General features: G+C 33.7%; 8 protein-coding genes across 8 annotated transcripts; 3 read left to right on the top strand and 5 right to left on the bottom strand.

Moving 5' to 3' along the window:
* Positions 1–2,149: 2,149 nt before the first annotated feature.
* Positions 2,150–2,680, bottom strand: SAPINGB_P004502 (uncharacterized protein; the record flags this gene model as incomplete). The annotated part of the gene is made up of 1 exon (XM_031999217.1): positions 2,150–2,680. The coding sequence occupies one exon, from the start codon at positions 2,678–2,680 to the stop codon at positions 2,150–2,152; it is 531 nt and encodes a 176-aa protein (XP_031855108.1).
* Positions 2,681–4,249: 1,569 nt separating this feature from the next.
* Positions 4,250–4,780, bottom strand: SAPINGB_P004501 (uncharacterized protein; the record flags this gene model as incomplete). The annotated part of the gene is made up of 1 exon (XM_031999216.1): positions 4,250–4,780. One exon carries the CDS (start codon positions 4,778–4,780, stop codon positions 4,250–4,252), a length of 531 nt encoding a protein of 176 aa, XP_031855107.1.
* Positions 4,781–7,867: 3,087 nt separating this feature from the next.
* Positions 7,868–8,485, top strand: SAPINGB_P004500 (uncharacterized protein; the record flags this gene model as incomplete). Its single annotated transcript, XM_031999215.1, has 1 exon — positions 7,868–8,485. One exon carries the CDS (start codon positions 7,868–7,870, stop codon positions 8,483–8,485), a length of 618 nt encoding a protein of 205 aa, XP_031855106.1.
* Positions 8,486–8,988: 503 nt separating this feature from the next.
* On the top strand, positions 8,989–11,058 carry SAPINGB_P004499 (uncharacterized protein; the record flags this gene model as incomplete). Its single annotated transcript, XM_031999214.1, has 1 exon — positions 8,989–11,058. The coding sequence occupies one exon, from the start codon at positions 8,989–8,991 to the stop codon at positions 11,056–11,058; it is 2,070 nt and encodes a 689-aa protein (XP_031855105.1).
* A 237-nt stretch (positions 11,059–11,295) lies between these two features.
* On the bottom strand, positions 11,296–13,204 carry SAPINGB_P004498 (uncharacterized protein; the record flags this gene model as incomplete). Its single annotated transcript, XM_031999213.1, has 3 exons — positions 11,296–11,325; positions 11,386–11,568; positions 11,633–13,204. 3 exons carry the CDS (start codon positions 13,202–13,204, stop codon positions 11,296–11,298), a joined length of 1,785 nt encoding a protein of 594 aa, XP_031855104.1.
* A 235-nt stretch (positions 13,205–13,439) lies between these two features.
* Positions 13,440–15,773, bottom strand: SAPINGB_P004497 (uncharacterized protein; the record flags this gene model as incomplete). Its single annotated transcript, XM_031999212.1, has 1 exon — positions 13,440–15,773. The coding sequence occupies one exon, from the start codon at positions 15,771–15,773 to the stop codon at positions 13,440–13,442; it is 2,334 nt and encodes a 777-aa protein (XP_031855103.1).
* Positions 15,774–16,868: 1,095 nt separating this feature from the next.
* SAPINGB_P004496 (uncharacterized protein) lies at positions 16,869–18,131 on the bottom strand (the record flags this gene model as incomplete). The annotated part of the gene is made up of 1 exon (XM_031999211.1): positions 16,869–18,131. One exon carries the CDS (start codon positions 18,129–18,131, stop codon positions 16,869–16,871), a length of 1,263 nt encoding a protein of 420 aa, XP_031855102.1.
* A 1,414-nt stretch (positions 18,132–19,545) lies between these two features.
* Positions 19,546–21,180, top strand: SAPINGB_P004495 (uncharacterized protein; the record flags this gene model as incomplete). The annotated part of the gene is made up of 1 exon (XM_031999210.1): positions 19,546–21,180. The coding sequence occupies one exon, from the start codon at positions 19,546–19,548 to the stop codon at positions 21,178–21,180; it is 1,635 nt and encodes a 544-aa protein (XP_031855101.1).
* Between the last annotated feature and the right edge of the window lie 4,111 nt (positions 21,181–25,291).

The raw sequence follows: 25,291 nt of genomic DNA, 5'->3' as shown, positions 1-25,291 counted from the left end.
ACCTTAAGATAATGCCACAATTGAGCATTACTTTGATAAAAATCAGGAAAGTTTTTAGTTTTTCTTTTTGTTTGATTAAAATTGATACCGAGGAAGAGATGAATTGGGGTGTTAAAATTTTAAACAAACAGAGTACTAATAAAGGTACTGAGCTAGGAATGGAACGAGGAAAACGAAATGAAAGACAATTACTGTCTCAGTACTACATAGAATAAAATAAATAAGATGGTATTTAAGGCTGTAGATTGAAAAAACAAAATTTCGTTTTTTAAAAGAAAAAAAAAAAAAAAAACGGAGTCTTTAAGTTTTCATTTAACTCCGAAAGATGAATTTTTTTATTAACCGTTTACCAAGAAAAAACACGAGTTTATCTTGCAAATTTTCGAATCGTTGGCAGGGTGGGGAAGAAAGGTGAATCAAAAAAACTACAAAATAGGAAGTTGAATTGATTTAAGTGGTGGACAACTAAAATGGGTTTAGTGAGAGAAAGGGGTTTAAGAAAAAAGTATGCTTTGGAAAGAGAATCAGAATTAAAAGTACCCCTAACGTTAGAATTGTCCGCGGCCTAAGGTCAAGCATGAAAATATTTTTGCAAAAAAATAAATAAAATATAATTTAATTGAGGTTTAGACCTTTTTTTTTTCATAATCAAGTAAATTAAAATTTGATTGATATATTCTTTTATTAATTAAAACAAAATTGTAAAAGGATTTAACTAATTTTAGTAAAATAGTATGAAAAGTAAACTATTTTAGTTTTTTATTATTTGAATATACAAAATGAAATATATTTATTGTATTAAGTACAAAAATCTTAGTAGAAAATTACCCAGTTATACTTTTATGGTGGGTGAGTTTATAAAACATTATGACTATTATTGCAATAACCTCATCATGGTCATGCAATATTTTTTTTTTTTTTTTTTTTTTTTTTTGCAAACTAAGATTGAAGAAGAAAAAATTCCGCTTTTCCTGATTGATTCTAAAGTTATTTTTTTTTTAAAAAAAATGAATGATTAATGTAGTCCTTTCTGAGATTAAAAAAATAATTATTATTATTGTGAGTTAAATATTATATAAAATGTAACTATATGTCCGTATAATATAAGTAAAGTTGATATTGGTCAAATACTCAATAGAAATTAAATATAAAATTTCATATATTTCAAAAATAAAAACTGCAAAAAGATTACAATAATAGTATAACTAATTAATTTTTTACTAAAATATTTGCCAGCTTTATATATTAATTGCCTACTTTTAAAAATACTTATAACTAATTAGTTATAAATTTTAAAGTACTGCCGGTATATCTGTTTATTTCAATTTTTTTTATAACCTTTTTTTTAACAATCGCACTCTTTAATTGATGAGTTAGGGCACAAAAAACGGATTTTTTTCTACTAGGGTTTTTAAGACTTGAGTGAGTTAAGCAAAGTTTCTATTTCATATAAGAATTATTGTAAAAAGTTTAAATGTCTTAGAATAAATTTAGTTGACCAAAATATATTTTGCAGTCTACTTTCTTCGTTAGAGTATTTACTACTGTAAATAAATACCATTTAAAAAAGTCATAAAGAACTTTTGAATCCATATTATTTTTTTCCTTACATTTATCATTGCGTCAGCCTCACTTATATACATCATATTACTCTTGTTCAAGTACAATAGCTATTCAAGTAATCTAATTTTTTTTAATTTAGAGTCTCATGTAAATCTGGACATTGTTGTGATTAACTAAAATGTAACAAGTTCTTGTAATACAACCCCCCATATTGTTTAGTGTACTTATAATTGTTGAGTTAAAACCAAAGTGCGGCTAATGTGCTATCAGATGACCTGTAAGTGTACGGCTTGCCTGTTTTACACTTATGGATCGTCAGCATTTCAAATTGGGTATATTGTAAGTGAATGACATTGTGTTTCTTTTTTTCTGTGTTAGAATTATTGTCTTTTTATATTTCTAGTATATCAAAGATGTCTTTTCATTTTAAATATGAAGGGTAAAATCAAAACTTCCAATTACATGATAAAAAAGTTTTTTTTAGAATATAATACTCTAAAGGCAGAGCAAACAAATTTAAATTTAAAGAGTTAATCATCATATAAAAAAAAAAGGACAACATGCAGTTTGGCTAACTATATAGTATTTAGTTAATCTTAATTTCTTTTAAATATTTTTTTCTGAAAGTTGTTGTATCTGCCTCTGGACGATTTATGGCCATCCACTTTGGTCTGTTTTGGAAGAGTCTCATATTTTTAATGTAATGGTCAGTTGTTGGAGCAAACCGATGATATATTCCGGCAGGAACAATAACCAAATCACCCTTTGTTAGGTGTACTCTGATCCAGCGATCTTGAGTGTTGTTTCGAATATCAAAGTAACCAGCACCATCAAGTACATACCGAATTTCTTCATCTTCATGCAAATGCTCAATGTAATACTTGTCTAGTTGTATCTGGTAATTTTCCCAACTGCCACAAGATTTCGGAGAAATTTCAATCTCATCTCTTGCCATATAATTGCGTTCTTTTGAAAGCTGGTCGACAGAAGAAACTTGGTCAAAATGATAAATGTATACTCCTATATTATTTAGCTCTTCAAGAGAAACTTCTTCTGTGCTTTCATGAGGGAAACTTCTATCTTTGATCTCAAGACCATCGTGGTAATAGGCTTTCATTTTTGAAATGTTGTAACTGGTGCTAAGGTGGATGTTTGTTAAGAAAAAAAAAAATAAAATAAAGTGAATACGGAGATAAAAAAAAAAATTTAAATAAAAAAAAGCTTAACAGCTTATATTTATATGTTTTGGATCGCCTTCGATTTTTTTTTTGTTTTTTTTTATAGTTTATCTTCAAGTCAAAATTCATAATATTATGCTTAACGATATTGTTAAGCGGGGTTATGATAGTAAGACCTGGTGTAATTAATAGGAAATCTCTCCCAAAGAGGAATAGTATTAGAATCTTTTAATATATTTTAAACAAATATATATAAATACGTATTCTTTTTTTTTCTATTCTTACAAATTGTTTAGTTGCTGCTTTGGAAATTGTGTAATGATTTTAGTGGCTTTGTTTGCATTTACAACACATGGAAAAAAAATTCCAAAAAATTTACCAAAGACAATAAAAAAGTAAATTAAAACATTATATGGAAAAATATAATTATAATTAATTAGTGCACAATTAGAAACTGAAGAGTAGCTGGAGATATTAAACTAGTCTCATATAATCGTACTACTATTTAAAAAAAGAAAAAAAAAACATTCTTCCAGTCTAAGTCTTAATTAATAAACAAAACGTTGAAATTTTTTGGCATAATAAAATCATAAACTTTTCATTTGAAATTGAAATTGATAGATCTTCTTACATTGTTGATTTGGTTAATAGAAGCAAAAAAAAAAAAAAAAAAAGATTTGCTAAATTGATGATAGCAACAAACGACGTAATCTTATCATAAAAAAGAAGCGCTGTAATATGTTGTCATTACACTAAAATATTGTTAGGATTTACGTGGGCTCTAAATGGAATTCTGTGTTAGCTATTATAGTCGATTAGAGTAAACAGCAGTAAAAGGACATAGCCATTTTAATAACAATAATATGGATGAGGAAAGAAAACAAATAAATTTTCACTTTATTTTTTTTAGTATTCTTTTCCAAACCCTAACCTGTTATTTCTGTATCCCAACAAATATTAGCTCTTGGATATGAAAGAGGAAGGATTTAGAACCACTTGATTGTTACAAAAAAACGTGTGTCATAAGAAAGACGAATCATTTGTTAGTACTAGATATGATGAGTATACTTTAAGATCTAGTGGTAGATGAAGGGGGAAAAGTGAGTGAGGTGGAGTAGAGTGGAGTGGAGTGAGGTGGAGTAAAAATGCAGAAAATAAAAATGGGCCAGATGAGATTATGATCATCATGATGAGTTAAATATAAAGACCAAGTAATCTTTCCAAAAAAAGAAGTTTATGTGAACATAATTTTAAAAGTTGAATCATTCATATTATGACTATGATTAAATTGCAACGACTTGAAGAATTGAAAGCTATGATATTGTAGTTTTAAGTTAGATAGTTTATAAACTATACTCAATTAAATATAAATATACAAAAAAGGAAAAGACTGAAAGGTTTACCAAAATTAAAAAAAAAAAAACTTCAAATGAATTTTACTGTTTTATAAATATCATATAAGTAATTACATTCTTTTATTATCATTATTATTATCAATTTTCATTCTTTTAATGTGTTGAAATCTCCTTCAAATACTCCTCCCTAAATAAGTTAGTATCAGCTTCTGGTCTGTTGATAGCCATCCACTTAGGTTTATCTTGGAACAATCGCATGTTTTTAATATAATTGTCAGTTGTAAGAGTAAATCGATGGTAAATTCCAGAGGGCAAAATCATTAGATCACCTTTGGTTACGTATGTACGAATCCAACGGTCTTGAGCCTTGTTACGAACATCAAAGTAACCGGCACCATCTAGAACATAACGAATCTCCTCATCTTCATGTAAATGCTCTTTGTAAAAAGTATCGAGCTGTGCATGATAGGATTTCCAACTACCCAAAGCTTCTGGGGAAACAACAACCTCGTCTCGTGCTCTGTAGTTACGCTCTTGGGCTAGCGCATCAACAGCCGTAAGTTCATCAAAATGGAATGTATACACGCCAATTGAGTTAAGCTCTTTTAGGGAAACTTCTTCCGAGCTTTCATGTGGAAGTCTTTTGTCTTCATTTTCAAGACCGTCATGATAATAAGACTTCATTTTTTTTTTTCGTTTTTGTTTTTGTATTTTTGTGTTTTTGTTTTTTTGGAGATCTATTAAGTTTTTTCAAAAAGTCTTGGCAATGAACAAGGTAGTTAAGAATATAAATAATCAGAAATGGGATTGGAATATTTATATATATATATATATATATCTATTTCTATTAAAAATATTACTGTATTATCGGATCGATAAATGTTTATCCGAATTGAAATTTCGGATATTTTGGTGACTTATGTGCCAAAGATTAAAAAAAAAAAAAAAAAAAAAAAAAAAAAAAGGCACTCACGCTAAACCCCACAGATTGATAATCATAAGAGTCAATTGACTCAATGAATAATTGTCTTGCGCAAGATTGTCATTGAACTGAAAAACAAACAAGGTCTAGATTATTCTAATCGGGTTGGCTGATACCGAACACAACTACACCTTGCCAATTGTGCCCTAACAAAATGTAATCCTTATTAAGCATTTCACAAACTCTTAATAACGATTTCCTCTTCATTTTCAACACGTTAATAACCAAAACACAAACTCTTATTAAGCATTTGCACAACCCTTCATTAAAAATGTCCTAAATGCATGATTCTTATTTTTTAAAAAATATTTTACAAATACTACAACACTTTATTGACAATACTATATCATTTTATTGACAATCGTAAGGGCTAATATTAGAATGAAAGTGGTTTAAAAAATTTTATAACGATGGAACTTTGGGGTACAAATTTGTATATATATAAGTACTAATTAACTACCATTTTATCATTAAAAGTATGGTTGTGGCTGACTAATTTTAAAAAAATTAAGATTTTTAAATTAAGGGCTTGTGTTTTCCTTAATAACGTGTTGTGAAATGGTTAATAAGAAAAGTCGATTTTGGGATTTCAAGTAAATTTTTTGTTTTTGTCAATTTTGTATGGTAAAAAATATTTTTGTTAGGGCACAATTGGCAAGGTGACTAGTTGATCAAAAGGTGTTGATAGATTGTCAACGTCGTAGAATCAAATGACTCGTTCAAAATGAAAAAAAAAATAAATTAAAAAAAAATAAAAAAATAAAGCGGGGTAAAAATTGACAAATCCCAAAAACATAATTGGCTCAAACAATGATATTTCTTTAATTACTTTATATAACTCAATTAACTCAATTGTCCAATTATCCAATTTTTTTCAAAGGCAAACTTTAGAGTAATGTAATTTCAATATGTTTGAATTGTCATTCCTATAGATAATACACTTCATCATCATCATTATCATTTTAATCCATATGCAGTACAGCAACTAATAACTTAAACCTTAAAAATATAACTCATTCTGGCTGCACACAACTATCACAAAACCATATTATTTAAAACATATAGAAATGATGTTTTAATGTTTTTTTTTATTAAAAATAGAGAGGCAGTTTGCTAATAACTATTTGCATTTCTAAATATACACTTCAATTTCAAAAAAAAAAAACATCAAAAAGTTAAATGGACGACACCGGAGTTGAACCGGGGACCTTTCGCATGCTAAGCGAACGTGATAGCCAACTACACCAGACGCCCTAATCATGTGACATCTTGTCAGGTAGTGAGCTTTAGAAGGAACAGAAATGAAAAAAAGTCATTTTTTTGGAATCTGGGCTAGGCACATTTGAATAAAAACAAACAAACAATGAGCTAGGCACATTAAAAGCTTAAGCAATCTTAAAAATGTTTTTTCATAAATTATTTTTCAATAAAATAAATCACTTTTTGCAAACTATGAGGCTGGTGTTTGAACAAAATTATTTGATTATAAATGATACTTTAGTTGGTTTCAATAATATTTTTTTTTTAAGTGTTCACGGAATTTTAAACGTCATCGTCTAAACCACCTGACTGCTCTGAAAAATATGAAATCAAAATTTAAATAGTTTTTGGTTGTATATCTATCGAAAGAAATTAAGTACTAGGTTAGCTTCGGTAAAAAGATATAAAATGTTGTAGAATTGGATTTATTTTTCAAATGAAAGAAAATGTCTATACATTTAAACATTAAAGTCTTACAAAATTTAAATGAAATATTGGGTCTGGGGTGTTTTTTTTTGTAGTTATAGGAGAATGATATAGTTGTTTTTTTTTTTTTTTTTTTTGGAAATGAGAAAGAGTAGAGCAAAATGAAGGGTTAAAAAGAAGCACCAATAAATATAGACTTAACGAATAAACTACTAGTTAATTATAAACTAAGTTTATAATAAAATTAAGTATTTTTGAATAATATTTTATTTAAGAGATTTAGAAGAAATTATATAATTTCATCAATATATTGATGATATAACAACAATATATTGTTGTTTAACAATAGTGGTGGTGATTAATTGAAATTTTTTTTTTTTTCAGGAACAAAGTTTGATGCGGCTCAACATTTCCCGAGATCCACCCTTTACAAAATAAAAAAATAAAAATAAAAATAAAAATAAATAACTAAAAATGATTTCTTTTTTTTTCAATTTAATATCACTTGGAACTTTCCTTTTATTTTTCCTTTGTTTTTAATATATATTGATGGATTTTGTTTATATATTGAGGGAAAAGGACGCAAGGGGCGAAGAAGAAAGATGGTTATTTTTCTTTGCTTGTGTTTCGGATCCAAAACGGTGCGGCTTTTCCACTCTTTTTTCTCATCTACACAAAGACCTACTTTGTATATATTTTACGTCTACACTTTGGTCTTTTAAACTTCATAACTATGATTAATTGAAAGATCCAATTGATAATTATGACTTTAATATATATATATATATATAGTGAATTCAGCATGTTTCTTTTTTTGTTCAAAATGAAAGTTAAAGCGTGGGCATTGTAAAATTTTAATGAAAAAAAAAATGGCTATGTAATACTGGCGCAGGAGATCTCACAAGTGCCTGTTTTCAAATGTAGTATTTGGAACTTCAAGCTAAACTCTGCGTATTCAAAACGTCTGGGAATCAAAATATGCTCATATTCAAATTATATAAAAGGGGCTCTGTTTTTTCTTTAAAAGTTTAAAAAATCTTTTTTTTTTTTTTTTTTTTTTTTTTTCAATTGTCTTAATAATTTCTTCACATCATCCTTTAATCATGAAATACACAGCTGGTCTGTTCACCACCACTTGCCTTTTTGTGTTGCAAGCTTTGGCGCAACAAATTGACACAACTAGCTACGACTCCACCATCACATCTACAATTTACATAACAATCACCGATCTTTCAACCACATTCTCAGGCTTCCCGCCTAAAACCACTTCATCTTCCACTTCACCTTCTTCTCCTTATTCCACTTCATCCTCCACTTCTACTTCTTGGTTACCATCACCAACATCGTCATTAGTGCCAAGCACCTCCTTATCTATTCAAAGCAGTTTCAGTAGTGTGGCCGCTCCACAAACAGATGTGTTGACGTCGGTGTCGTCATCGTCACTGGAAACATCCTCCCCTTCTCCTTCTTCTTCTTCTTCTTCATCTATGGTCAGCGCAATAGAAACAGTCACGCCAACTTTTACAATCACAAACACCTCAACGCTGCCGCAAAGCGGGAACGAGGCTGTAACTGAAACCGTAACCACCAAGTCGGGTACCGTTCTAGTAACAACATCTGTGACTTCTGGAGCAGAATATGTGTTTATGACAGTATATGCTGATCCCGTGATTGTGCAAGCTACAGCCTTTGTATATGCAACTGTAGATGCGACTGCTTAGTCTTTGTTAGATAGAAATGATATGTTTTTTTTTAATAAAAAAATAAATAAATATAAAATATAAAAAGATGAAACGCTTTTTGTATAAACAATCAAATTTGTTTCTTTCTTCTGATTATTATTATTGATTTTAAGTCCTTCTTTAATATTTTATATGCAAGGTACAAAGAACTTGATTATATGCACGCTTGTGTACCTGACAGTTGCCCAGACCCCTTTTGGTCCCATCACAGGAGGTGTCTGAATATTGAAATACTGGAACTTTTCAATTTGTTTGATCATTCGAAATATAAAGCCTTTCTATTTCGCACTTTATTTCAAACTTTTTTTTTTGTCTCTAACATCATTCTCATTAATAGTCATTCTTTTCTAAAAAAAAATAAAATAGCAACCTTTTATCTCTTCTTCTTCTTTCTTTCTTTTTTTTTTTTCTTGTTTTTTTTTCTAACTTTAGTCTTTCTTTAAAACGTCTTTTCTGACCATAGTCTTTCATTTTTTTTTTCAATGAAGTTTTTCATCTCTTCTTTGGCTTTACTTTCCACTGTGGCCGCTCACGGTTTTGTCCACGATCTCAAGCTTGGAGCAGATTCTTGGTACACAGGCTCTCTTCCCTTCACAGATGAATGGCAACAAGGTGGACCACCAGCACGTATTGTTTGGCCCTTTTATTCCAACGGAAATGGTCCCGTCACCGATGTTTCTTCCTCTGGAATAGCCTGTAATGTCGTATCTTTAGTCTCTAGATCACAACTGGCTGATGCCGATGAAATCCCTGCCGGCTCTACAGTTTCTTTTTACTGGACCGACTGGCCATCCGGTCATAAAGGCCCCATTATGACGTATCTTGCGTACTGCGGTGACAACACACTGTGTTCTGAAGTTGAAGATGTCACGACACTTGAATACTTTAAAATTGATCAGAAAGGATACAATTCAGATTCCAAAACATGGGCCACGGACGACTTGATTTCGAATAACAATTCCTGGACTGTCACTTTGCCCAGCGATATTGTGGGCGGTAACTATATTGTGCGTCACGAAATTCTGGCTCTCCACGAAGCAATGGTCCTTGATGCCCCCCAGTTTTATCCAATGTGTGCCAACCTCAAGATTGCAAGTGGTGGAGGCACCGCCAAGCCTAGTGGTGTCAAGTTCCCCGGTGCTTATAAAGATACCGATCCAGGTATTTACATCAATATTTATGACGGTCAAGATTTGTCACAGTACGTGTTCCCGGGACCAGAAGTATACACGGCTGGCTCTGTTGCTGATACTGCGGCTGAAGTAACCACTTCCGTTGCAGCCCAGCCTGATTCAACCACAACCTCCTCTGCCTGGTCGTCTGCTTGGACCAGTTCCTGGTCTTCTTCCTGGTCTTCATCATATTCTTCTTCTTCTTCCAGCTCGGATCCCATTTCTACTCCTACTCCTACTCCATCTACCTCTTCATCATCTGAAGCTCTCACTCTGACTACAATTCCTGGAGCTTCTTCCTCTACCTCACATCACTGGGACTCCACATCTACAACCACAGTCACCTCTACCGTTACCTCCACTACTTCAATTGATTACTCCACCACCTCCAGTGCCACTTCTTCGATTATTTCATCTTCTTCTTCATCTTTTTCTGCAGTCTCTTCTTCTGCCTTTTCCGCCGACGAATCGACTGTCTCTGCAGAGTCCTCTGAAAATGCTCCAGCAAGCTCCTTTTCTTCTTCCTTGCTGTCTGAGACCTTTTCAAGCGACTTCTTCGGTGCTTCTTCTTCGGCAACTGCCTCCGAATTTTCTGCAATTGCCTCAGACCTTTCTGCAACTGCTTCTGTTTTAGAAACTAATGCAGCTAGCTCTAGTGTTGCTGAAACCAGCACAAGTGAATCTAACATTCAAAGTATTAGCACTTCCACCACAAGTTCTATAACATCGGAATCATCCGTTGTTTCAAGTATCATTGATCCTTCATCTTCTGCTATTTCTTCAACCTCTGAGAATATTGATCCTCTTATTTCAGAAACTTCCAGTGAATCTACCTCCCCTTCTTCCACTTTCGAGTCTACTCTGTCCTCAACCACAGACTCCTCTTCATCTGGTTCTGGCTCTGCTTCTATTTCTATTTCTACCTCTGCTTCCACCACTTCAGGCTCCAGTTCTTCTTCTGATCTCTTAAACCCTTCAGATTCTTCGGGTTCAACAACCACTGCCGCTTCTGATTCCCCCACTGTAACGCCTACAGCCTCTCGTCTTCACTCCCACCACGTTCACTCCTCTTCAACTTCTTTGCTCAGCGCAACCGCTACAATCACCCCTACTTACACTCTCGTTCTAACATCCACCAGCTATACCAGCAGCCTTCCTTCTTCTTCTTCTTCTTCTCCGTCCTCCTCCTCAGCAGCTGCTGCAGCACAATCTTCACCCACAACAGCTCAATACTCAGTTGTAAAAACAACAATCCCAGGAGGCGTGGACTACGTTTATATGACAGTATACGCTGACCCAGCTATTGTGTACCAGACGCAGGTCGTTTGGGCTACAGCTTTTGCTACAGCTTATGCTACAGCCTATAACGAAAAACTGTGAATATGATTTTTAAAAAAAAAATGGGAAATTTTATTTTGATCCATTTTTTTTATTTATTTTTTGATAGAGTGGGTTTAAGAACGGTGTTTCTGCTGCAGGTTCGGCAAAACAGTTTCTACACACCATATTACAACAATGACCTTTATATTAAAAAAAAAAAACTATATATATATATCTATACAAATTTGTAAATTATATTATCCCTAGAAGTAAGAAATGAAAAATAAAATGTCTATTCTAACCAGTCAACTCCAATTGACAAATTTGCTAAATATGGCTGTTAGTAACTGTACTCAAAAAAAAAGGGGGGGTAACAATAAAACTTACACTTCTGCGATTATAGTAGTCCACATAAAAGGCGTTCCAGAGGCGACGCGCGCTGCAGTCAACAGGATTCTTTTCAGGACGCTCGAAATAATATTCGCCGTCTTTGTTAAGCTTGAGTTCTGCATGAGGCAAGCAATCGGGTTGTGCCTCCATCAAACGTTCAGTTGTCGCTTGAACCCATGGCTATATAAGTTAGTCAAGTTCTTCAATCCATTATTTTTAGTTGTCTGCTTCAGTTAAAACTTACCTTGGGATATGGCCAATCTGAAAAATGAATATATGCTGTTGTAGACACGGCATATCCCGGATGCCAAAGCAAAGCGGCCTCTGTTTCTCTCGAGTATTTAGAATTTTCGTCTCTTTGGGTACCTTGAATGTGTCCTGCGAAAAACTGTTCGTGGCTCTTGTGTGCAAGCTCACCCGTCAGCATGACCAAACCACGATGATCCAAAACGCCATAAGAGTTAGGTTGGCCAGAGCGGTTCAACAAGTATCGGTGTTTGCGGGCCGGGTCAGCTTCCGGAAGCGAAACGTTGGCAAACACATGGTTGACAAGCTCCATATCATAAAAAACTTCGCGCTCTTCGTGAGCCTGGAGCGTCTCATGTGCCTGGTCCAGCTCAGCAAGACGCTCCACAAGCCGCATGAACCCAGAGGTTGACGGAGTTACAACCTCAAGCATGGATGTAAACTCAAGCGGAATGTGGTCGGTGGATGCGCGGCGTTCTGGCGAGTCTCCTGCATGAGCAACGTGATCCGGAGACAATAGCCAGTATGGCGAGGGTCCAAGAACAGTAGCCCCGTTTTTGATGCTAAACTCATCTTTAGGATTGACGTCAACTGCGACACGGTGCTTTTCAAGTTCTTGCTTGTCAGTTTCTGCAAAAAATAAATGGTCAAGGGAATGCATAACAAATGCATCAGCATCAAGAACAATGGCTTTTTTGTATTGTGTTTGGTTAAAGGCAAGAATCTTTGTGAAACTGAGTTTCCAAGTCGAGTCATCGTTTTCATCTTCATCCCAGATACCAGTGGATTTTCCAACATCATCACCACTCAGCACCAAATTTTCCTTGCCGTGAGTACCTTCCACTATTTGTCGTGCAATACGCATTGACAGAGGACGTACTGGAATCAATTCAACATTAAAGAGGTCCTTAGCTTTGCGCAGCAATCGTGTAACATGCGCACCTTCAAGAGCAGCCTTTACTGCCTGTTTGCTGTGACCCTTTGCCAGGGCGTCGGCATCATGTTTTTCACGAGCCAGTTGGCCAGGGTCTGTGGATGGGAACCCCCAAGCGCGAGGGTACAGCAGCGCAAAGCGGGCCTTTGTACCATGGACATCACGTAACTGTGCAAACAACATCAGAGCTGCACACAGGTAGTCACCAGAAGTGGCGTAGGTCACATATGCGTATTGGGACCAGTCAACTGCCTTGGGGTCCTCGAGGGTTTGTGCAGCAGAGTTTGTTGCTTGTGGCAATTCACGCACATGTTTAGCGCGGTCTAATCGCGACTGCAAAATTTCACCATAGTACCCGACCATGGCACGGTGCTGTCGCTCGGCAAGAGTTATTGAGTCGTCATTGTCATCTTTGAAAGATGGGATATCTTTGAGTAGTCTATGGTATTCTTGTAATAGGTTGCGGTTGAGATTGTTAGCCATAGCATAGGGATTGGAAACATCAACAGGCGCAAAATCAAGGTTTGTTTCGGATTCTTCGGCATAGGGATTATCTGATAGATAAATGACGATTCCCGTAACAAACATCGACAGAATCACAATTGCGCCAAATGGCGTCCTAAAGAAGTGAATCATGATTTCTGGTTGGTTGGAAGAAAAAAAATAATAAAAGGATCAAAGGGGGGGAGGGCTTAAATGAAATTACGTGGAAAAATCAGAGACATTTTTTTTATTCCGCCTTGAGAGAGCTATTTTGTGTGCGTGCGTATTTTTCATTTTTTTTAAATTACATGTATATTTATATTTATTTATTAATTCATTTTTTTTTTTTTTAAAATTCAAAATTTCAATTCAACCAATATCAACCACTTCAATTTGTATTTCCAGTTTCCGACTTTTTCTTTTCTTCCTCTTCTTTCTTTTTCTTTTCTTCCTCTTCAACCTTCTTCTTATTTTCTTCTTCTTCAGCCTTCTTTTTCTTTTCTTCTTCTTCAGCCTTCTTTTTCTTTTCTTCTTCTTCAGCCTTCTTTTTCTTTTCTTCTTCTTCAGCCTTCTTTTTCTTTTCTTCTTCTTCAGCCTTCTTCTTATCTTCTTCGGCCTTCTTCTTATCCTCCTCAGCCTTTTTCTTTTCTTCTTCTTCGGCCTTCTTCTTGTCCTCTTCAGCCTTTTTCTTATCCTCTTCAGCCTTTTTCTTATCCTCTTCAGCCTTCTTTTTCTTTTCCTCCTCTTCCTTCTTCTTCTTTTCCTCCTCTTCCTTCTTCTTTCTCTGCTCCTCCTCACGTCTCTTAATCTCTGCTTGGCGTTGCTCCTCACCACGACTGTATATTGGTGGAACAAGTCCATATTTTCCTGTGGTTGTATTAAGCATCATCAGGGGCATGTTGCACACTGTGAGACGACGAAGCTCATAGTCGCGGTACAGGTTGAGCCACGTTTCTTGTTCAAGACAAACAATAGAGCGTAGCGAGCATTTGGGCAGTGATTGACGAATCTCTTTGCCTGTAGGCTTAACCCATGGTTTAGGGAATGTTTCATCAGCAAAATTGATGTAAGCTGTTTCGTTGAGAATGCGATTTAAGTTCCAAGTTTCTTGGAGGTTGAGGTATTGGTGGTGAGTCAGATCCTTGTTGCGCAGCTCACTTGTCGGTAAAGTAAGGCCCTTTGGCGACAGCATCATAGCCTCGTCTTTAAAGATAAGATTGAAAAGAAGAATTTCGTAGGCCTTTTCATTTTTAAGGGCAGTCTGAGCCAGCTCCGAGTCAAGAACTTTTTCAATGTAAGCATGAACATTGTTAGAAGGCTCCAAAAGCTCAATCTGAGGGTCGAGAAGATAATAACCATAAGACTGGGTAAGTGCGGCAGCTGATTCTTCTTTTGAAGTGAATTGTGGGAGACGACTCTTTTCTGTAGCCCAGTATGCTCGAGGAGCAGCAATAGTAGTGCGGGGGAGTAAAAACAAGTGGTCGAGGCTGCGCTTGATTGATCCATCGGGATCAATGTAGAGCAAACGGTCGTACTTAGTTTGGTTAAACATGGAGTACTTTGCGTAGCTTTGGATATAGTTTCTGGGCTTGGAGATAACAGGGGCAAGAGAGAGAGGCTGGAGAGAAACACCATAATTGACAACGGCAGATTTAAGCATGCTTTCAATGTATTTGGAAAAAGGCAAAGCTTCAGCCAAAATGCTGTCTTCGGCCAGAGCGTCTTTGGAAAAGTTACCCTCAAAAAAGGTGGCATTATCCCAGGTGCTAGGGTAAATAAGAAGCTTATCAGCACGCACATTAAGTTTATGAAGCTGCTCAAAGGCCATGAGAGCATTACAGAGGTAATTTGCATCGGTAACATATTGAACATAAGCGAAACGAGACCAATCAATGGTATCATCGAGAGCCGAGAAAATCTTGTCGTCAGGAGTAAATTTTGTTTTTTTTGATCCATTGTAATCAGCTTCTTCGAGCGAATCTTTGTGCTTTTCCTCAGTCTGGCGGCGCATAACACCATCACCCCAGATAGCGTGGTAGCCCTTTTGGCGACGAAGTTTTTGGCGCTTTTCTTCAAAGAAGCGACCATTCGCGCCGGTGTGGGGGTCTTCTGGGGTGTAGTATATGCGGCCATTGATGGAAGAGCCAACACCAATACGTTTAAGGTGGTTAACTTCTGGAGCAGCTTCGACGATGGGGACCTTATCTGGGATGCGTGGGGTGGAAGGGTCACCGCCAGCTGGTACAGGGTTGGGATGAAACCAAGGACCGCCGGCGGTTTGTGGGTTTGCAGCACCTCCAAACCATTTAGTGACGAGGGGCCAGCCCTGAGCGTAAGAAACTAGGGCGTACATGGGAGCAAAGATTCCAAAGTTCTTTTCGTCTTCTTCAGCATCAGGAGTCTGGCCAGTGTAAGAGTAAACTGTTGGAGCAAAGACCACTTGTTCTGGGGCGTCCATGGGTGGAGAAGTCTTAACATCTATAGAGAAGACCTTAGGGGAATGCTGGCCTTGAGCGGAAGAACCTGATGGGGGTTGTTTTGAAGCAAAGGAGAAGATTGTGGAGCCATCAGATCCAATGATAGGTCTTGTGAGTGGTGCAAGATGAGAAGAAGCGGAAGAGGCGGAGGATGAGCCGATGTAGAAAAGAAGGGCAATCACTGCGAGGGTGACGAGAGCTAACCTCAGGAGCCTGGGTGTTCGCGTGAACCGGGCTGGAGGCATGGTTGTAGGGGGGAGTGAGATGTAGTTTAAGGGATGAAAGTGGTGGTGATAGTAATAATGATGGTGGTGGTGGTGGTGGTGGTGGTGGTGATAGTAATAATGATGGTGGTGGTGGTGGTGGTGGTGGTGATGATAATAGTAGTAGTAGTAGGAGTAGTTGGAAAGGATAGTTTTGTTTGTTTGTTTGATTTTGAAGCGGCTAGAAAAAAGAATTTTGGGCGGACAAAGGAGGCCTCGGTGAGGTGTTCAAAAGATGTTACAACAAATTTTTATTACATTTTTAATGGAATGGAGGAGACATTTGGAGGCGGGTGGGTTTTGCACAGATTTTGAAAAAAAAAAAAAAAAAAAAAAAAAAACATCAAAGATAAAGAAAAAACAATGGAGATTTTTATTTTTTATTTTTTTCAGTTGTGAATAATGAGAATTGAAAATAAATAAATAAATAAATTAGAGATGTTTTTTATTTTTATTTTTAACTAAGGATTTTAACTAATTGGAGTTTTGTTTATATGCTTAATGAAAAAATGACCGTTGAATGTTTATGCTAAAATATTTATGCTAAGTCAACAATGATAAAGCTAGTAAGGTTTAAAACATTAAAAAAATAAAAAGAATTAAATACTTTTTAATTTAGATTTGGTATAAAAGAAATTGTACAGAAATTGTATCTTTCAAGTCTTTGGTTTTTTGAAAAATTGTAATAATAATCTTATATAGTTGACAGGCAAAAATGGGTGACCGTTAACAGATAAAGTGGAATTAAAGAAATTTATATTTTCTCGAGGTTTTCAAAAAAAAAAAAAATAAAAAAAAAAAAAGACTTATTCACTAAAGATTTGCTAAACTTTCAAACTTTCAAACTTTCAAATTATTATTATTTTTTTACTAAATTATTTCCATTTCATTTATATAAAAATTTCAAAACTTTCAAAACTTTCAAAACGTTCAAAACGTTCAAAACGTTCAAAAAAAAAAAACATAATAATAATAATAATAAAAACAAGTCACGTAAGTTTAAAATGACAGATTTTTTAATTCTTCCATACGGCTTAATTTTTTACCATATAAATGCACCCACCAACTCATTTTTTTTTATGCAACAGTCAAGCCCTTATAGGTGGCTACCTCGACATCAATCCACAACTTGAGCACTTGCGGGTCAGCAAACGGATACAACTGTGCTGCCACAAAGCCAGCAACACCCTTTTCAACATCGATCCAATAGTACAAGTTGGCAATGCCACACCAAAAGGCGGTATTTTTGCCACGGCCATAAGGAGTTTCAGTTGGAGTTAAGAAGAAAGAAAGACCCCAGCCCTGAGGAGGATTGCCCTCTTGAGGGAAAATTTCAGGAAGAGTGTGACTCACCAAAGGTTGAGTAGTTTGGATACCTTGACGGGCAAAATCAGGCCATTGAGGAATTTGATTCTCAAACATGAGCTTAACAGTCTCTTCACGAAGTAAGCGAGCACCAGTAGGGGCATAAACACCACCATTGAGCAAGGCACTAAAGATACGGACATATTCTGAAGGTTTGGCAAAAATACCTGCACCACCAGATTGGTAAGCTTGTGCTGCAAGGTCAGGTTTGTCAGAAAGAGGCCATTTCATGGATTGGGGGATTTCAGAAAGTTTGCCAGTATCTAGATCACGCTGATGCAACTTGACAAGACGTGATTTGATGGCATCACAGGGGGTAGTAGAGACAAGAGTAAATCCGAGAGGTTGGAAAATTCCTTCGGAAAGTAAATGCTGGAAGGATTTTCCAGAAGCACGTGATACAACGTCTACAGCCCAATCAATGCCTACACCATAGCCCCAGTTAGTACCTGGCTCGAAAGCTAGGGGGAACTTGTTCACGCAACCAGGGCCACCATTGAGTTCATCAAGACCAAAGAGCTTAGCATATTCGTTGTAGTTTTTGTTGAAAAAGGTATAAGAAAAGCCGGAAGTGTGAGAAAGAAGCATACGAAGAGTGATACGGGTACTCTTAGGGACTAGGGTGACAGTACCATCATTGGTAATATCTTTAATTATAGGGATGTTTGCAAGTTCAGGGCACCATTTTTCAACGTCATCAGCAGAATCTAAGGAAACAATTCCCTTTTCAACAGCCTGGAGAGCAACAATTGTGGCAGAAACTTTTGTACAGGAAGCGATCCAGAAGGTATTGTCTGTTGTCATTGGTTCATCTGAATTGACTCCGATTTTTCCAGCAGCATGTTCTACTAGAAGGTCACCATTTTTGTTAATTACTGCAATGGAGACACCTGGGATATTGGTGATGGGGTCTTTTGTAGCATCAGCAGCCAGCTGCTTGATTTCATTGACGGATTCAGCAGAAAGGGTAGACATTTTGATTTAATTGTTTGTTTTTTTTTTGGTGAAGTTGTAAAGTTGTAAAGTTTTGTTGGAAAAAATAAAATAAATAAAAAAGAAATTGACTATTGAAAGATTGAAATTGAGTTTTTAAAAGAAACATTCTGGGGTTTTTATAGAAGAAGTAAAATGTGGGGAAATGTAACAACAAAATGTGGGGGAAAAAAGGTTTGCATATATTTATATAAATATATATATAAATGAATATATAGATGAATATAAATATAAATTTTGAGGCATGAAAAAGCGTTTAAATTTGCAGGAATATTTAAGTAGTTTAATGAGATTGAAATAAAGTGGAGATTTATTTATTTTTTTTTAAATTTTTATATTTTTTTTTTTTTTTTTTTGAATTGAAAAAAAAAATTAAATAAATTAAATAAATAAAAAGTTGAAAAATTTTGTTAATTTTTCACTTGAAGGGAATTTTTTTGTTTGTTTGTTTGTTTGTTTGTTTGAATATGGAAATTAAAAAAAAAAAAAAAAAAAGAAAAAGTTGGCAATTTTTTAAATTTATTGAAATAACTTATTAAAGATACCTGGTAATATTTAAAGGTACCAGGTAAATTAGTCACATGACCTCCCCTCATTACCCCACTCATTTATTTTGTTTTTCTCTCCCCGCATGTTAAATCCCACGGCAGACGGCTTTTTTTTTTTCTTTTTTTTTTTTGCCCAGATCTTAATTTCTTTCAGGAAACCCTAACCCGCTGGTAATAATAAATAAAAATAAAAATAAAAATAAAAATCTAAAATCTAAAATCTAAAATAAAATAAAATTTTTTTTTTCTTTTTAACAAAGTTACTTTTAACAAAGTTACTTTAAAGTTACCCTAATTTCCTTCCGTCTAACGTTGTGACAAGCCTTCAACGTTTCTTTGCAGTAGTAGCAGGCAGCACCACAAAAAATAAAAAAAAAAATCTTTAAATTTTTAAATTTTTATTTATTTGGTCTGGCCGGACTTTGCAATTGAATTAAATATATAAAAAATAAAAATAAAAAAAATAAGGACTCTTTTAAGAGATAATTATAGATATATAGATTTATATATATATATAAAGCTATTTAATATCATCAAATTTATATATATAAAAAAAAAAATCTGCTCATTTTTTTTTTCCTGGCATTTTTTCGGGTTCTCAAAATCTCAAAATTTTTTTTTTCTTGGTTTAAAAACTCTCCAGCCGGTCTTATTTTTTTATTATTTTTTTTTTCTCTCTCTCTCTCTTTTTTTTTTTTTTTATTTTATTTTCTTATTAATTACTATCATTTACCTACCTACCTACCTACCTCCCCCCCTAATCTAAACAACCACATCTCTATCAAATCCCATCCTTTTTAAACCTCTTCTAAAAAAAAAAAAAAACATTCATCCTTTCTTCTTTTCTAATGACAAAAGATTCACCCATCATACACTACGACGCAGTTATTGTTGGCGGTGGCTTTGGCGGCGTCTATCAGCTCTACAAGCTTCGCTCACTCGGGTTCCGCGTGCGAGGATTTGAAAAAGAACCAGCTTTAGGTGGTGTTTGGGCATCTAACACATATCCTGGAGCTCGCGTTGATTCAGATGCTCCATTGTATCAGCTGTGGCTTGAAGAATGTTATGCCGATTGGACTTTTTCTGAACGATTCCCACAAGGCCGCGAGCTTCAAGAATATTTCCGCCACGTTGACAGCAAACTTCACATTTCCAAGGACTATGATTTTAACACATTTGTATCAGATGCATTATTTGATACTTGCGCAGGAAGATGGACTATCACAACGACAGGAGATGGTGCGGGGAAATACTCGGCGAAAAACTTCATCATTTGCTCAGGCTTTGCAGCCAAAGTCTATATTCCAGATATTAAAGGCATGGACCGGTTCAAAGGTATCATGCATCACACAGCACACTGGCCCAAGGATCATGAGGTCGACGTTACAAACAAACGAGTAGCCGTAATTGGTACGGGAGCCTCAGGTGTACAAGTGATTCAAGCCATTGCGCCACTAGTCAAGCAACTGACTGTTTTCCAGCGGACACCAAACATTGCGATTCCCATGCAAAATACCAAGCTCAATAAGCAGCAAGAAGAACTTAAGAAACCGTACCTGCCACAGCTATGGGAAGATACACTAAGGTTTTCTAATGCTGGGTTTCAGTACAGGTTTGATAGACGATCATGCTTGGAAGTAACACCAGAAGAACGAGAACGGTTTTTCCAGTCATTGTTTGATCGTGGAGGATTTAACTTTTGGGTAGGAACATTTTATGACGTTTGGACTAACCCCAAGGCAGATGCACTACAATATGAGTTTTGGCGGCGACATGTTGTGTCACGGATCAAGGACCCTAAGGTTGCAGAAAAGCTGGCACCTAAGAAGCAAATGTGCACATTTTGCAGCAAACGACCGAGTCTGGAACAAAACTATTACGAAGTGTTTAACCAGGACAATGTACGGCTAGTGGACGTTAATGAGGAGCCAATTTTGGAGTTTACAGAAACTGGGATCAAGACTAGTGGGGGTGAATGTGAATTTGATGTTGTGGTATTGGCCACAGGGTTTGACGCAGTGACAGGAGGACTTACACAAATCAACATTACTGGGATTAACGGGGTATCACTGAAAGATAAGTGGAAGCAAGGCGTGAACACGTATCTTGGTGTGTGTACTACCTGGTTCCCTAACATGTACTTTATGTACGGGCCGCAGGGTCCCACTGCATTTTCGAACGGCCCGACGTGTGCTCAAATTCAAGCGGATTGGATCACGGATGCTATAATTTATTGCAAGCGCAATAATCTCAAGTATATGTACCCAGCGCTAGAAGCGGAAGTGGCATGGCGATTCCATGTGAATCAATTACAAGATTTGACGTTACTTAAAGGCAGTAAGTCATCATGGTATGTGGGATCTAATGTTCCTGGTAAGACAGTAGAAGCGCTTATGTACTTGGGAGGGATTCCAAAGTATTTGGAAGAGATTGGAGTGGAGGCTGATTCAAGTTATAAGAATTTTATTAAAGTGGCCAAGTGATGATGATGATAATGATGATGAATCAAAAAAAAAAAAAAAAAAGAAAAAAAAAAGTTAATGAATATTTTGTTTTAATGATAATAATGATATAAAATTGCATCCGGAATTTCCTTATTTGGAGAACGAGATAAGCGCCAATGGAGGTTTGTTTTAATATTACGTCTTCAAAAGATTTTTTTTTTTTTTTAAAAAAAATGCTTTAATAATTTTTCAAACTTTTTAAATTTCTTTTAAAAAAAAAAAAAATCAAAATTGAATATCAAAAGGAATTTTTATTTATTTATTTATTTTTTTTGATATAAATCTTTGTTATTTGGATTGCTTGATGTTCAAAAAAAAAAAAAAAGGAAGACGATATCTTTAGAAAGAGAAAAAAAAAAAAAAAAAAAAAAAAAAGAGAAAGACCCTGAGCCGCACAGCGCTTCGGAAAAGTTAAAGAATTAGTATTAATCACATGACTACAAGCAGGTCTTTCTTTGAACCTAAAAAGAAGTCCCGGCAGACGAAAAAAAAAAAAAAAAAAGAAGTTATTTTCTAGCCAGCTAAAGCTACTGAATTGATTCTACTGAATTGATTCTACTGAATTGATTCCATTGAATTGATTCTACTGAAGTGATTCTACTGAATTGATCTTTTTTATTTTATTTTATTTTTATATTTTGAACATTAAGTAAAGTCAAACAATTAAGATATAATAATAATAATTATAATAATTACTAATCAATAAAAATGAGGACTTGACAAAGATTTTGAAATTCGGGCTTTGATTTATTATAATATATTTATATATATATATATATTTGTCATTTGTTAATTTTTTTTTTTTTTTTTGCCTAGAGAATTGGTTTGGAAATTTTATTTTATTTTATTTTTTTTTGTTCTTATGGGTCAAATATATATATTATAATTGTTTATATATATATAAAAGATCATTTTAAATCAAATTTTTTTAAAAACAAAGTTTAAATTTGTAAGTTTAAAAAATATAAAATATAATATAAAATATAATAATATAAAATATAATAAAAAGACCATTTTAAAAAGAAAACAATTTAAAAAGAAAAAGCTTATTAAATCACCTGGAAAATGCAACTAGAGTAGGCGGGGTGGGAATCTTTAAAAGCCGTCTCGATCCGTTGATTATTTTATTTTTTTTTATTTAGTTTAGTTTAATTTAATTTAATTTAATTTAATCAAATTTAATCTAATTTTTATTTAATTTTCATTTTTAATATTTAGATAGCTCAGTCGTGTCCGCGGAAAACATTAGCCCTCCACCTATTTTTTTTTGTTGTTGTTGTTGTCGAATAAAACTGATATGTGTCACGATAAAGTATTAAAGTATATTTTTAAAGTATAAAATTTGTATATATCATATCAAGACTTGTGGTACGTTCAAGATACTTTGAAGTTTTTTTTTCCTTAAAAGATGATGAAAGAAATACAAAGTGGAGCAAAAAAAAAAAATAAAAATTTTTTTTTTTATTAATTAATTGCAAAGATGGGATTTACCAACAATGTGATTACTAGATTTTTTTTTTTTTTTTTTTTTTTTTCAAATAACAAAATTTTCAATCTTTTCAAGCTTTAAAGTCAACCGCCACTTATTAGTCCCCCACCCACCCCTCCTTAACACATGAGTTAACATATAATTAGAAGAGTGAAAGTGGGAGGGGGGATGGGAGGGCGAGTTTCAATTAAATAGAATCAAATAGAATAATATATAAAAGAAAAAGAGGACTTGATAAATGAATATGTTTTAATTGATCATGAGTTAGAAAAAAATAAAAAAAATAAATAAAAAAATAAATTTAAAATAAAAGATTTATATGTGGAGGCGAGAGAAAGAGGGTTCAAAAAGGAGTTTGGCAATAAGTCTGGATCTCACATCTTTATAATTAGTTTTTTTTTTTTAATCATAACCACCAAACAATTATATAATGAAAAAAAAAATCATAAATCATAAATCATTTATAGTTTTTTTTTTTCTTTAAATTTCTTTCTTTCTTTCTTTCTTTCTTTCTTTCTTTCTTTCTTTCTTTCTTTCTTTTTTTTAACAATTAACTTTTTTAATTCACCCCTCTAGATAATTACAAATAATCTATAATATCATCTCATTTAGGCTTTTGTTATCCATGGTCTCAACTTGATATTTCAACATCATAATCATTATAATCATAATCATAATCATCATACATATATTTTGAGTTAAATTAATATGGTACGATTTAAAGTAAAGAAAATAAAGAAATATTAAAAAAAAAAAAAAAAAAAAAACTATCAACTAGTAAGAACCAGTAAGAACCAGTAAGAGGAAAACCAAAAGCGGGTGAGGTAATGCAACTTCTGATCTGGAAGCTTTAACTCGGGTATCAACCTGCGAAAATACAAACAAAGTGAAATTATTTTTCTCCTCACTCATTCAATAATTTTTTTTTTTTTTTGTAGTTTGTTTTCTTGAAAAAAAAAAAAGAAAAAATTGGTTCGGAGCAAACATCGGAACATGTAGTTATTATATATATAATCATCATAATTAAAATCATCAGATTTAATATTATCCTCAGAAATAAACATGAGTTCTTTAGCATATTTTTTTAAGCTTAATGATGATTTTGCATCGGCTAAATTCACTGGCTGACTGGCTAAATGGATGTATGGATGGATGGATGGATGACCGGCTGACTGACTGACTGGCTGGCTGGCTAATCGAAACTTATTTATTGCAACAAAAAAAACTACAATCACTACTAACTACAACATGAATGAATTATGTCATCATTCTCCATCTAAATAAATATATATATATATATACAGAAGTCCATCTTTCCTTACTAAATTATTTTTCAAGGCTCTAGTTTCCCGTACTTCATGAAGAAAAAAAAAATAAAATAAAAATAAAATAAAAAGTTGAAATAGTTGAATGAAATCTTGGCTTGATTTTAAAGCTATTGATTGTATTTTAATTAAATTTTTCAATAGCCTTGGAATGTTAAAATTATTAATTTACCTGGATGAAGTTCTGAAATTTGATTCCATTATAAAATTGAAAAAAAAAAAAAAAAAAGTTTTACTATTCATTGTGGTAATTGAATTTTCAACCTCCACAAATTTATTCTATAAAATATGGGCTAACTTATCTGTAATAATTTTCAAAATAATTTCCAATTTAAAACCTCTTACTTACTATTATGGTCATCGCCTTTAGTGTAATTAATTGCTTTTGACTTAAATCAATATATTTTTGATTAACATTGCTTTAGTCCAAATAAGCTTAGTAATATCACACCTCTGGTTTCCATATATATTTCATTCATGGGCGATTTTTTTTTTTGTTTTTTGTTTTTCATTCTCTAACTTTAATCAATTTTTTTTTGTCTTATTAGTGTACTAATTCTTCTGTACAAGTTGTTGCCATCTGTGCACCTCGGATATCCCGGATAATGGGTCCGGGTATCATATTTTGCTACAAGAAATAGAGTAAACCAGTTTACCCGCTCCAAACCTACCCGACCCATTTCCTCTTGTCTTCAAATATACATATATATTTCTTAATCTTAACCTTTAAAGATAAGGGCGGTAATCAATTGTAGGATAATTAGACTTAACAGAATATCCGGCTTTCCAGTTTGCCAGGGTAGTCCTGGAATTCAAATGAAGTATATTATTACTCTTATTGTTTTTTTTTTTTTTCCTTTTCATCGCCGTCTTTAACTCTTTTTTAATCTTCAAATCTACAATTGAATCAATTATTTAAGATTCATCTAAAGTTAAAGCTTGAAATACTCATACTTTTTTGGCTTAATACCGAAATTGATAAATATTAAAACTTTAAATCCTTTTCGAAATTTCCCTACAGCTTGTTTTTATCAATTTAAATGATTTTTTCAGCAGATCTTTAGGTTAGCTTATTAATCCATTTCGCCTTTTTATAATGCTTCAAAGATTGTCAATCATATTCTCATAATGCTCTTTTTTTTTTTTCAATAATATCTTATTATTTGACATCACTCTAGTTTATCGAGTATTTTTCACTATTTTGTTTGTTTGTTTATTAATTTATTTATTTATTTATTTATTTATTTATTTATTTATTTATTTATTTATTTATTTA

Source organism: Magnusiomyces paraingens (assembly GCF_902498895.1).
Source record: "Magnusiomyces paraingens strain CBS 517.90 genome assembly, contig: contig3, whole genome shotgun sequence".
Classification (NCBI taxonomy): domain Eukaryota; kingdom Fungi; phylum Ascomycota; class Dipodascomycetes; order Dipodascales; family Dipodascaceae; genus Magnusiomyces; species Magnusiomyces paraingens.
This window is presented reverse-complemented; position numbering and strand designations above follow the sequence as displayed.